Below are 13,401 nucleotides of genomic sequence, written 5' to 3' on the forward strand. Positions count from 1 at the left end.
AAATAGCGAATGACCTGAGAGCGGCTATAGTTCCCGACACTCACACCGGAGGCGCTACAAACACGCTAATATTAGCAGCAAGTGCGACGCTGGTCAATATAAGACCATTGTTTAGAAACTTAAATGGGTTCACCTTAATCAGCTATACACACACCACACACATGGGTCACCTTGTACACACACATGGGTCACCTTGAACGGATGGGTCTGCCTAATATAGACATGGGTTTGCGTTGTACAGTCATGGGTTCTATCTTCCTAATCACTATTTAAAACAAAAAATTGCATTCTTTCATCACTAACATTCCTCTCTGTTCTCTTGCTGTGATTCTCATTTGTAGTGTGTTTTATGACACAAGTGGACGACTGTGTATTCTCTCAGTGGCTGTCAAGTGTAGACGACTCTGTCAAGAGTGGACGACTCTCCGTGTCAGTCAAGAGTGGACGACTCTCCGTGTCAGTCAAGAGTGGACGACTCTCCGTGTCAGTCAAGAGTGGACGACTCTCCGTGTCAGTCAAGAGTGGACGACTCTCCGTGTCAGTCAAGAGTGGACGACTCTCCGTGTCAGTCAAGAGTGGACGACTCTCCGTGTGTATCAAGTACACAGTGATTCACCTGTACTGGGTGTCGTGGGGTGTCTGGCTACCCTGACTGATGACCAGGAATGTGGTGGATGATATACTGGGTGTAATATATGGAAGGTTAGGTGGTATAGTGTTGAACCAGTGGGAGACGTTGGGTAGGGAAGTGGTAGTGGTGGTGTGGTGACGTAATTGGTCAGTGGTGGACCAGTGGGGTGAAGTGAGTTGAGGTTGAGTGGTGGTGGTGTAGTAGTGAGTTAAGGTGTTGATGGTGGTAGTGGAGTGGTGTTGATACGTGTAAGGTACTGTGACAATGGTAGTGCTGGTAGATGTGAGATATTGTGGTGGTAGCAGTTGGGTTTGTGGTTAGGTAGTGGTGGTGGTTATTGTGTAGTTGACAGGTGTGTGGTGGAAGAGGGGGAAGGGACTGTACGGGTTGAATGGATGGTAAAGGGTTGATGGTACGAAGGAATAGTTGAGATGGTGATTGTTGTGTAGTAGGGAGGTGGTGTAGGTTGGGGGTGGGGGTGGTGGGGGGGGGTGTATGTGGTAGGGGTTATCGTAGTGGGGGTGGTGTAGGTCCCACAAGGTTAGCTGAAGGTGGGGTCCAGTATATAAAGGAGGCGGACGAGGTGCAGCGCGCACTCTACCCCTCTCCACCAACTAGGTAGGTAAGGCGACCTCCTCCTCCACCACTGCTGGTGTGTCTGAGAGCTCTCTCTCCACTCTGAGCCTCCACCAGCCCACCTGACTGTGTTCTTGTGCCCATGTGAAGTGCTGTGATACCTCCAGAGTTTAGGTTACCTAAACTGTGACTGGCCGAGCGGATTGAATACAAATCTTATCTTGTCGAGTCTTGGGTGACGGCATCTTGCAGGACCATCACCAGTGCGTCGACGCTGTGAAAGTGATATGTTCGTGACGCGAATCTCTAACTACAGTCCTAACCTCCACATTTTCCTTTTACTAAAATCTAGAAAGTACAGAGGTTCTCTGCATTTCCTCGATTGGGTATATTGGTGTTTTTCCAGGTGGGGCCCTGCTTGCAGATCCCCCCCCCCCCACATGGTCTAGTAATGGAGGAATGTTAATGATACGTGATATTCTGAAGGCATGTCATATAGATTTCTGAAGGATGTGGTGACAGTCGCCGGGCTGAGCGTATGCTGCTGATGTGATGGTGTTTACATGTGACACAGGTGGCAGTTGTGTTTCTCTCACTCACACAAGGTAGTTCTTTCCCTTCATTGTATATTGCATCTTTGGCCTCCTTTCACTTGCTACGATCATCATGACCTTGCATGTGCTGACTTGAAATCTAGCAATCACTTGTGAAACCAGTCTTGCAATACTAGTCTTCCTGGAGCATCCTGCAATAGTCGTTCCCCTTGACTGTTCTCGATATTTCTTCTTCGTCTTCCAACAATGACACGAAGATGTCCAGATCTTTTTGTATTTCCCGCGTCAACTCACCTAGCTGAGTTTATATCGCTAAGCTTCAGCTCCAGGGCTCGCCTCATGCTGCCTTAACGCCTTGTGTAGTTGGGGATTATCACGCCTGCTTTTGATACCATGTTTAGAGTGCGACTCGACCAGCTTCCTCAGCACCCTAGCTCTGATAATGTTATTCCTGCTAAGGTTTCCAACTTCCCTCCGTGTGGCGTGTTTCTGCTCTCTCCCGCCTCATGTATTGTGTTTTGCCTGACCACAAACTTACTACCAAATAAACCTATTGAAGAGGCTGATACATAAAAAACAGCAATATTAAGGTGATTTAATTTTTCTAAATAGTCGCATTTTTAACAGATTGATCGATTCCGTTAAAAATGCGACGTGTTAGGGGAGATGACGGGGTTTTTCTGTATAACTTTTCGGAAGACTTTGTGAGTGAGAATAAAGTGGCCTCAAGTGGCGCCCTCATGTCCTCGCTGTGAGGGGACATGAGGGCACCTTGGTCCTGTCCCTCCTGGTACACTCACTCCCGGGGCCGGTCTCCCTCACCAGTCATCAAACATTCACGAAACCTGTACATCTTTCACCAATCATGGCAACTTTTGTTTACATTTATTAAACAGTGTATGAGCTCTGATGCCTTACGAGATTGATTATAGCAATAACAATCTTAGCTTGTGACGTTACGAAGCTCGTAAACTGCTTATTACAAATAAACAAAATCCGCCGTCACTGAGGACAACTGTAAAGATTATGAAAGTGGAAGCGTAAATGTTTTAGTCCACTCAGCAACTGCTTCACTTTCTCCACCATCACTCCAACCCGTTACGTCTGTACAGTAATGGCCGTCCATGAGGAGCGTTGTCAATGATCTGCTGTTTTTTTTTCCACATTTTTGAAGGCCATTGTGGCGACTGGCAACCCCTTGTGTTGATGTTATGTGTGTGTTGGATGGTTAGGTTCACTGCGGTGGTTCATCCCACACTGTGTCCTTGCCACATGACTTGAGATGTTTCACAAGCAAGACCTTACCGTACCCTCTGGTATCCTCTTCCAAGCCGACACTTGCATTGTTTCTTATGCTTGCTAGCGTTCAGTATTTGCATATTGTTTGCTGGGCCACGACTGTCATCTGTCCTAGCCTCCAGGTGTGTGTGTGTGTGTGTGTGTACTCACCTATTTGTGCTTAGGGGGGTTAAGCCTTGGCTCTTTGGTCCCGCCTCTGTGTGTGTGTGTGTGTGTGTGTGTGTGTGTGTGTGTGTGTGTGTGTGTGTGTGTGTGTGTAACATGAATGCACGCACACGCACACACGCACGTTCAAGAGATTCACGCAAAGTAGTGAGTGTCGGAGACATGGCTGTATGAACCAGCGAGAGTGAGACTGCCAGTTAGGAGGATGTTGAGCCTTCACTAAATGCTCACTTGAGGTTAAGTGAATGTGTTGTGGTGTCTTTGTGGCCCCCGGCAGGCTTGGACGGTGTGGCCTCCCGGGCAAGCTTGGCCGGTGTGGACCCCAACAGGCTTGGCCGGTGTGGCCCCCAGCAGGCTTGGCCGGTGTGGCCCCCCAACAGGCTTGGCCGGTGTGGCCCCCCAACAGGCTTGGCCGGTGTGGCCCCCAGCAGGCTTGGACGGTGTGGCCCCACGGTTCTGACCAGTGAGGCAAGACATAAAGGGAACACGTGTTCACATCACGTCAGCAGGTGTGGGGGGCGGGAGACCCCCTTCACTGGGGTCCACGTGATAGGGGAAGGGAATTACTTGTGGTTGACATACGGCTACAGAGGGGGGTCTGGGGCGGGGGATGGGGGGAGCACATTTTGATAGGAATTAGAGACTTCTTTCTCTCTCTCTCACACACACATATGTTTGTCACAACACCATCGTGATCGCCATACACGGGATGCATACTTACTCCCGTTGAAATCTCCCGCAAGTAAAGCCACAGTTCTCCTTAGCCTACCATCTTCCTCACCTTCAACACGACCCATTTACATTACACACATTACATATAAGGACATTTTAGGCCATAGTGTCTATATCTAGACCAAAAAATATATAATTTTACTGACAAACATATTTTCCAATGGAAAATGATGTTTGAGTGCATAGTGTCACTATGCACTCATAGTGACACTATGAGTGTATAGAGCTGTCAGTGACTGACACAACATCAGCATGTAACAGGTGGCCGCTATGTTGTGGTGTCTGTCATGTCAACCATGTAGGAAATAAAGGTTATGTGTACAGTTAACAGTTGAGGTGTGAGACCTCCCGCTCTCTAAGGATGGCAGTCACCATAGCTCAGTTACCGGAAAATTCCAGGCAACAATTTATCTCTGAGAAAGTGTGTGATGGTGAGCTCCCTGGTACACCGCCCCCGGTCACTTGAGAGTCTCACCATATCTCCGAGGAGATATGGTGAGTTTCACCATATTTCCCAGATTTCCGCGGTCAGGGGAAAGCTTGAAGGCAATCCAAGAAACCCACAAGGTAACCACAGCGTCGTCGTAGCGACGTTATTACGTTTCAACAACGTAAAAAATAAAGTTTATGTTTTCTTAAATGAGTTAAGACATCAGCTGACGGAGCTCCGTGTTGCAAGGTTCGTTGCAACTCCTCTTGCAACGAACTCCCGTTGACTCACCACCGTCTCCTTACCAACAACACCTTCCTCTAACATAGACTAGTTGTCACGATGTTGGGCATGAGGCCAGGATGTTGGGCATGAGGCCATCATGTTGGGCATGAGGCCAGGATGTTGGGCATGAGGCCAGGATGTTGGGCATGAGGCCAGGATGTTGGGCATGAGGCCAGGATGTTGGGCATGAGGCCAGGATGTTGGGCATGAGGCCAGGATGTTGGGCATGAGGCCAGGATGTTGGGCATGAGATCAGGATGTTGGGCATGAGGCCAGGATGTTGGGCATGAGGCCAGGATGTTGGGCATGAGGCCAGGATGTTGGGCATGAGGCCAGGATGTTGGGCATGAGATCAGGATGTTGGGCATGAGGCCAGGATGTTGGGCATGAGGCCAGGATGTTGGGCATGAGGCCAGGATGTTGGGCATGAGGCCAGGATGTTGGGCATGAGGCCAGGATGTTGGGCATGAGATCAGGATGTTGGGCATGAGGCCAGGATGTTGGGCATGAGACCAGGATGTTGGGCATGAGGCCAGGATGTTGGGCATGAGATCAGGATGTTGGGCATGAGATCAGGAAAATGGGCATGTTGGACTGCATTTGTAATAATGTAGGTTCTATTAATACTTTATGCTGTTAACATTCATTACCAATTTTAATAATAATAATAATAATTAACGTGATGTATAAATGACAAAATCAGCAAGAGCCGTGAGTAGGATCTGAACCAATGCGCTACAAACTTAGAGCGTTTGCCTGGGAGTACACAGTGCATGGGTTCGAATCCTCCTCACGGCTCTTACTGATTGTCTCAATAATAATAATAATAAAAAGGAGTGTAGGGGTGGCGGGGGTAAGAGAGGAGTGTAACAAGGTGTTGTGTTGTCCTCCTCAGAATGCGTCTGATACTGGTGCTCGTAGCGCTCGTGGCGGCCGCCGCCGCTGACAAACTTCAACAGCAACAACAACAGAAACCTGCAAAGGGAACCCTCCTTGCCCTGCCAGTACCTGAACTGTGTGCTTCACGTGAGTACCCCGACTGTCCCTGACAACTGTGTGCTTCACCCGACTGTCCCTGACAACTGTGCACTTCACCTGAGCACAATAACAGTCATGGTGACTACCACCACTAACTGTAAAACGCACGCCAATGTTGTCTATAATGTAGAAGAACATTGCATGTGAATATGTGGTAGTCGCCAGTCGGAAGGTTGTAGCAGTATATATATACAAAGTTGATCTCATACAAAGTGGAATCAAAGTACCTCAAACTGTCAGAGAAATCACTGCATGAATCATATCACTGATCTTCCACTAAGAGCGGTGTTTAGTGTTTACTTAGATAAGTTTGATGCAACAATTAATTATGGTTAATTAATCATTAATGCTGGTTGACTGTCCATGTGCCTCAGGTCCTAAACAATGGCAGTTCGGCATCCACAACTACTTCTTCTCCTGGGACCAGGAGCGCCCTGGCTTCTACGAGGAGGAGAGCGCTAACCCGCAGGAGAACGTGGGCAAGAAGGTGAACTGGCTGGTGGCGCGCAATGAGTGCCGTCGACGCTGCATGGACGCCGTCGGTATTGAGACCGAGGCTGAGAACAACATGATCTTCGACTTTATAAAAAACCGTAAGTTATTATGCTCCTATGGTCCTCTGTTGGTGGTGCTCCCTCCCTCGTCCCCTTGTTGGTGATGCTCCCTCCCTCGTCCCTCTGTTGGTGGTGCTCCCTCCCTCGTCCCCTTGTTGGTGATGCTCCCTCCCTCGTCCCTCTGTTGGTGGTGCTCCCTCCCTCGTCCCCTTGTTGGTGATGCTCCCTCCCTCGTCCCCTTGTTGGTGATGCTCCCTCCCTCGTCCCCTTGTTGGTGATGCTCCCTCCCTCGTCCCTCTGTTGGTGGTGCTCCCTCCCTCGTCCCTCTGTTGGTGGTGCTCCCTCCCTCGTCCCTCTGTTGGTGGTGCTCCCTCCCTCGTCCCTCTGTTGGTGATGCTCCCTCCCTCGTCCCTCTGTTGGTGGTGCTCCCTCCCTCGTCCCCTTGTTGGTGGTGCTCCCTCCCTCGTCCCTCTGTTGGTGGTGCTCCCTCCCTCGTCCCTCTGTTGGTGGTGCTCCCTCCCTCGTCCCTCTGTTGGTGGTGCTCCCTCCCTCGTCCCTCTGTTGGTGGTGCTCCCTCCCTCGTCCCTCTGTTGGTGGTGCTCCCTCCCTCGTCCCTCTGTTGGTGGTGCTCCGTCCCTCGTCCCTCTGTTGGTGGTGCTCCCTCCCTCGTCCCTCTGTTGGTGGTGCTCCCTCGCTCGTCCCTCTGTTGGTGGTGCTCCCTCCCTCGTCCCTCTGTTGGTGGTGCTCCCTCCCTCGTCCCTCTGTTGGTGGTGCTCCCTCCCTCGTCCCTCTGTTGGTGGTGCTCCCTCCCTCGTCCCTCTGTTGGTGGTGCTCCCTCCCTCGTCCCTCTGTTGGTGGTGCTCCCTCCCTCGTCCCCTTGTTGGTGGTGCTCCCTCCCTCGTCCCTCTGTTGGTGGTGCTCCCTCCCTCGTCCCTCTGTTGGTGATGCTCCCTCCCTCGTCCCTCTGTTGGTGGTGCTCCCTCCCTCGTCCCTCTGTTGGTGGTGCTCCCTCCCTCGTCCCTCTGTTGGTGGTGCTCCCTCCCTCGTCCCTCTGTTGGTGGTGCTCCCTCCCTCGTCCCTCTGTTGGTGGTGCTCCCTCCCTCGTCCCTCTGTTGGTGGTGCTCCCTCCCTCGTCCCTCTGTTGGTGGTGCTCCCTCCCTCGTCCCTCTGTTGGTGGTGCTCCGTCCCTCGTCCCTCTGTTGGTGGTGCTCCCTCCCTCGTCCCTCTGTTGGTGGTGCTCCCTCCCTCGTCCCTCTGTTGGTGGTGCTCCCTCCCTCGTCCCTCTGTTGGTGGTGCTCCCTCCCTCGTCCCTCTGTTGGTGGTGCTCCCTCCCTCGTCCCTCTGTTGGTGGTGCTCCCTCCCTCGTCCCTCTGTTGGTGGTGCTCCCTCCCTCGTCCCTCTGTTGGTGGTGCTCCCTCCCTCGTCCCCTTGTTGGTGGTGCTCCCTCCCTCGTCCCTCTGTTGGTGGTGCTCCCTCCCTCGTCCCTCTGTTGGTGATGCTCCCTCCCTCGTCCCTCTGTTGGTGGTGCTCCCTCCCTCGTCCCTCTGTTGGTGGTGCTCCCTCCCTCGTCCCTCTGTTGGTGGTGCTCCCTCCCTCGTCCCTCTGTTGGTGGTGCTCCCTCCCTCGTCCCTCTGTTGGTGGTGCTCCCTCCCTCGTCCCTCTGTTGGTGGTGCTCCCTCCCTCGTCCCTCTGTTGGTGGTGCTCCCTCCCTCGTCCCTCTGTTGGTGGTGCTCCCTCCCTCGTCCCTCTGTTGGTGGTGCTCCCTCCCTCGTCCCTCTGTTGGTGGTGCTCCCTCCCTCGTCCCTCTGTTGGTGGTGCTCCCTCCGTCGTCCCTCTGTTGGTGGTGCTCCCTCCCTCGTCCCTCTGTTGGTGGTGCTCCCTCCCTCGTCCCTCTCTTGGTGATGCTCCTTATATTGTCTCACTCATTACTGTGTAACTGACCAGGTGTTGGAGCACAGTAGTCTACGCTCTTCCCTCACAATTGAAGGACCCGGGTTCATTCCTCGGGCAGGATAGAATTATGGGGAGACGTTTACTTTCACCTGATGCCCTTGTTCACCTAGTACTAAGATGGGTTCACGGGAGTTAGGCAGTTGTATGGGTTGCATCCTGCGAAGGTCAGTACATGACCTAGGAGGACGTTGATAAGCCTAACTCCAGGCCTCCTGTCCCATACAAGACGAATGAATTTGTATTTCACTTTTATTATTATTTAATTTATATTATTATTTATTTATATTATTAATATTTAATTTTACAAAAAATTATTTTGTAAATGTATTTCACCTTTTGAGAAATACCTGTGAAGAATGAGGTTTATGTTATGTAAGGTAATATCAAGGTAAAGAAGACTGTATTTGGCACGTTTAACCTTGCAGGCAACATCACCTACATCTGGACGTCTGGACGTCTGTGTGACTTCACAGGCTGCGAGACCCGCGATGACCTGCGTCCCCTCAACGTCAACGGATGGTTCTGGTCCAACACCAACACCAAGACGGCGCCCACCAACAAGACGCCACCTGGCTGGTCCTACCAGCCATGGAGCCAAACCGGCCACACCGGCAAGCCACAGCCCGACAACGCCGAGTTCGACATTAACCAGACCACCGAGTCCTGCCTGGGCGTCTTGAATAACATTTACAACGATGGTGTTAAGTGGCACGACATTGCCTGCTACCACCCGAAGCCCTTCGTGTGTGAGGACAGCGACCAGCTGCTGGAGTACGTCAAGGCCACCAACCCCAACATCCAGCTCTAAGTCTCCTGCTAGCAAGCCGCTCTCACAACCTCACCATCAACAACACTCACACTTCACCATCAGCTCATAAACAAGGGGCCAAACTTACAACAACAAATGTTACCCTTCATAAAAAACATCCGCCAAAACGCTTTAATGACAAGAACTCTTTTAGGCGCCAGTGATAAACTATTTAACTGACTCTCAAACACCTGCTGCAGACCTCCTCCCTGGGATTTACATATATATATTATATATATATATATATATATATATATATATATATATATATATATATATATATATAATATTAGCGTGTGGCTCTGTGACAGTATGGGGTTTCATCCAGTAGTGGTTCATTCATCCATCTTGGCGGTAGGTTCATCCAGCCGAGGGCTGATGGTAACGTCTGGTGGATGAGTTACACCACAAGTGGATGATGATGCAGCCCGTGATGACCCAGGTTGAGTGTGAGTGACCAGGTCACCCCACCAGGTCACCCACACTAATATTTATTGTGTGATACATTACTTTATTACTATTAACTATCTTGTGTACAATAAATAAAGATTAAATTTGTGTTTCATTAGTCTAAGAACATTTGTAGCAGGAGTATCAGTGGGGGGGGGGGACACTAGTGATACATGTATCACTGGAGGGAACACTTGTGACAGGTGCATCACCGGCGGGAAGTATTTGCAACACCAAATATAAATATGTACAATGAGCCAGAATTTTGCTAAAAAATAAAGCTCATGAATCAGATTTCCGATATTTACGATATTTTGAAAACTGCAGGAGGGTTTGGGCAAAATATGACCCATCGCCGTTTTCAGTAATTAGCATATTTTTGGTATAAAAGGTCGTAATTTGAAAATGAAAATAGATGCAGAGAGTCAGAATTCGGCTCAAAAATCACGCTCAGTAGTCAAATTTCCGACATTTTGGATATTTTGAAAACTGCAGGGGGGTTTGGGCAAAATGTGACCCATCGCCGTTTTCAGTAATTAGCATATTTTCGGTATAAAAGGTCGTAATTTGAAAATGAAAATAGGTGCAGAGAGTCAATATTCAGCTCGAAAATCACGCTAAGGAGTCAAATTTCCGACATTTCAGATATTTTGAAAACTGCAGGGGGGTTTGGGCAAAATAGAACCCATCGCCGTTTTCAGTAATTAGCATATTTTCGGTATAAAAGGTCGTAATTTGAAAATGAAAATAGGTGCAGAGAGTCAGAATTCGGCTCGAAAATCACGCTCAGGAGTCAAATTTCCGACATTTCAGATATTTTGAAAACTGCAGGGGGGTTTGTGTTGGGAAGAAAGCTTACTCTCTATTAATTGATTGATATTTAATTAATAGATTAATTTAAATTAATCGAAGGACCACCCTATTTTGACTGAAAGGGGAAACAGATAAAGTTAAATGATAAGGACTGAAATACCAGTGCCTATGGATAGGAAACTATTAAAGATTATTCTTTAAACTTCTATGGGCTGTATAATATATTAATGTTCGAGAATAAACTTTCCGTCCTTCACAAAATTGGGGGTTAATACCAGAAGTAATCTACTCCCAGTACGCTTCATCGAGGCTGGTTCTTCCTCGAATAAAAATTAGTTATTCTACTAAATACTATTAAGAAACATTAGATAAATTTATCAATGGTCAAAAGATTATATGTTGATTAACCAAGCAATTATTCTCATTTGACATTTATGAGGCTAACATATTACGTTAGATATCTCAAATCAAATAAACTAAATCTCTTCGAGTGATCTAGAATTTTCTCAGTTAAAGAATTAATAGAAAAGGTTTCTGCTGCTTAGCTGTAATAGTGAACGGAGAGGTAGAGGTGCAATGGCATCGTCTGCTACTTGCTGCAACGCGTGGGTTCAAGCATGGCGAGGGAACATGATGACCACGACCGCTTACAACACAAGCTGAAATTTCAACTGAATATACTAATTGTTTACCCCTATTATCTAATATCCTCACTATGCCATAAAAGGAATAAATTTAATTCCTTATGGACGTACTTATTGTTTGGGGAGGTCGCGTAGCATAACGATGGACAGTGCACAGTACAAGGATATAAAGAGTGCTCATTATAAACAATACTAAGGCACTTAACCTGCTGGTTGTCCACCGAAGCAATCCTAGATTGCTACTGGAGCAATTGCACGCTCCTAGGCCGATTAAATGCAAGGGCCTAACGTAGTATTGATGGAAATCAACTCTCCCGGGACGCACGATGTGATTGTTGGCGTCTCTAGCGAAGCAGCATGGCGAATAATAATGGCGTTCAGCAGGGTTGCCAGATGTAAATTGCGGAAAGTAGCGAGCTGACGGTCTAAAAGTAGCGGATTTATAATAAGAGTAGCCCAATCTTTTTTAGTGAATGATATGGGTTTCAAAGTAATATATTTTGATATATATAGTACACTACACGATGTTAATTGTTTTATTAATATTATTTCTGCACACACACATATTATATATATATATATATATATATATATATATATATATATATATATGTCGTACCTAGTAGCCAGAACGCACTTATCAGCCTACTATACAAGGCCCGATTTGCATAATAAGCCAAGTTTTCATGAATTAATGTTTTTTCGACTACCTAACCTAACCTAACCTAACTTTTTCGGCTACCTAACCTAACCTAACCTATAAAGATAGATTAGGTTAGGTTAGGTAGGGTTGGCTAGGTTCGGTCATATATCTACGTTAATTTTAACTCCAATAAAAAAAAATTGACCTCATACATAATGAAATGAGTAGCTTTATAATTTCATAAGAAAAAAATTAGAAAAAATATATTAATTCAGGAAAACTTGGATTATTAGGCAAATCGGGCCTTGCATAGTAGGCTGAGAAGTGCACTCTGGCTACTAGGTACGACATATATATATATATATATATATATATATATATATATATATATATATATATATATATATATATATATATATATATATATATATATATATATATAATCTTTGGACAACACCCACCAGTGGGACTCGAACCCAGAAAGCACAACTACCTTCCAGTAGCTGCCATAACTAGTATGCTTTAACCCACTACACCATCAGACCTTACAAAAGAAGTAGATAGTTCGAGATATATATCCCAAACATCTCTACTTCCCGAAGGCACCAGATGAGTGTGGGGTCAGTCTGCATTTTTCGTCAAGCCACTGTCAATGTGAGAGAACTCGTGTCCAGCTATATATATATATATATATATATATATATATATATATATATATATATATATATATATATATATATATATATATATATATATATATATATATATATATATATATATATATAACTTTTTAGACACTCAACCCACCAGGGGACTCGAACACTGGCCAACAAGGTGGCAGTTGCATGCTGTATCCACTACGCTATACTTCAAAGCCATAAGAGAGGTAGGAATTCTGGGGTATTTAACCAACCAGAATTCCAATCCTCTCCCAGGCGATGAGATAGTGTGGGACCTCGGATGCTCTTTCATCGGTTCCTGTTATATGGGAAAACTCAGTGCCAAATGCTTAATGCACAGACTACCCTATTCCAGTAGCTGAAGTTTATAACTTTTTAGACATGTCTAAAAAGTTATAAACTTCAGCTACTGGAATAGGGTAGTCTGTGCATTATATATATATATATATATATATATATATATATATATATATATATATATATATATATATATATATATATATATATATATATATATATATATATATATATATAAATATATATATATATATATATATATATATATCACTTGTTCCCTTGTAACTCACTTGTAACACTTATATGCTGTGCTTCCTATTTTAACCTGCTATGTTAAATGGGATTCTTGTATTGTGATTTGTGTATTTGTACTCACTGAATTTGTGCGCCCCTTGAGGGACTTGAAGTAAGGGAGTAGAAATAGCCTAAGCTACTCTATCCCTTTGAGATGTATTTTTGTATTGTCTCAATAAACATACTTGAACTTGAAGTGGACGTTAATGTTTTTTCAGCAACTTTATTTCCTTAGTTTCCGAGCTGTTTTCTTTACCGTGTATGTTGTAATAAACTATTCCTATATTTACAGTTGTTTCTCCCTGTGAAGATTATTAAACAATGGTGATTATAAGGGCGCGGAAGTTCAGCCTAGCCAGGGCCGCCAGCAGCCCTTGGGCCCGCCCCGGCAGCACCCAGTCTTTAATTTGGCACCTTTGTGGCACCTTTGTGGGACCTTGGTATAAGCCTAACATGTATATATACACACTGGATGCCTGTCCCCCCTACACAATGATTTATTATTACCTATTATTTTATCATTTAATTTAAATATTAAATAAAATAACTTATTTA

The 13,401-nt window shown here is 46.3% G+C and overlaps 1 protein-coding gene across 3 annotated transcripts; it reads left to right on the forward strand.

Moving 5' to 3' along the window:
- The first annotated feature begins 407 nt into the window (after positions 1-407).
- Positions 408-9,579, forward strand: slf (C-type lectin domain-containing protein slf). Of its 3 annotated transcripts, none has more exons than XM_069317875.1 (4): positions 408-589; positions 5,568-5,698; positions 6,085-6,303; positions 8,643-9,579. In XM_069317875.1, the coding sequence occupies exons 2-4, from the start codon at positions 5,569-5,571 to the stop codon at positions 9,023-9,025; spliced, it is 732 nt and encodes a 243-aa protein (XP_069173976.1). In that variant the 5' UTR covers positions 408-589; position 5,568; the 3' UTR covers positions 9,026-9,579. The 3 variants fall into 3 exon arrangements, with proteins under 3 accessions (XP_069173976.1, XP_069173975.1, XP_045623203.1); XM_069317874.1 differs by lacking the exon at positions 408-589 and adding an exon at positions 641-702; XM_045767247.2 differs by lacking the exon at positions 408-589 and adding an exon at positions 1,196-1,249.
- The last annotated feature ends 3,822 nt before the right edge of the window (positions 9,580-13,401 follow it).

The sequence above is a fragment of the Procambarus clarkii genome, chromosome 89 (genome assembly GCF_040958095.1).
Source record: "Procambarus clarkii isolate CNS0578487 chromosome 89, FALCON_Pclarkii_2.0, whole genome shotgun sequence".
Lineage (NCBI taxonomy): Eukaryota > Metazoa > Arthropoda > Malacostraca > Decapoda > Cambaridae > Procambarus > Procambarus clarkii.

Bases quoted from the DNA above. Each gene is read 5' to 3' on its own strand.
- slf (XM_069317874.1), top strand. From the start codon at position 656: ATGACCAGGAATGTGGTGGATGATATACTGGGTGTAATATATGGAAG. The intron at 5,699-6,084 runs GTGAGTACCCCG...CATGTGCCTCAG, and splicing joins ACCTGAACTGTGTGCTTCAC to GTCCTAAACAATGGCAGTTC. The intron at 6,304-8,642 runs GTAAGTTATTAT...TTAACCTTGCAG, and splicing joins CTTCGACTTTATAAAAAACC to GCAACATCACCTACATCTGG.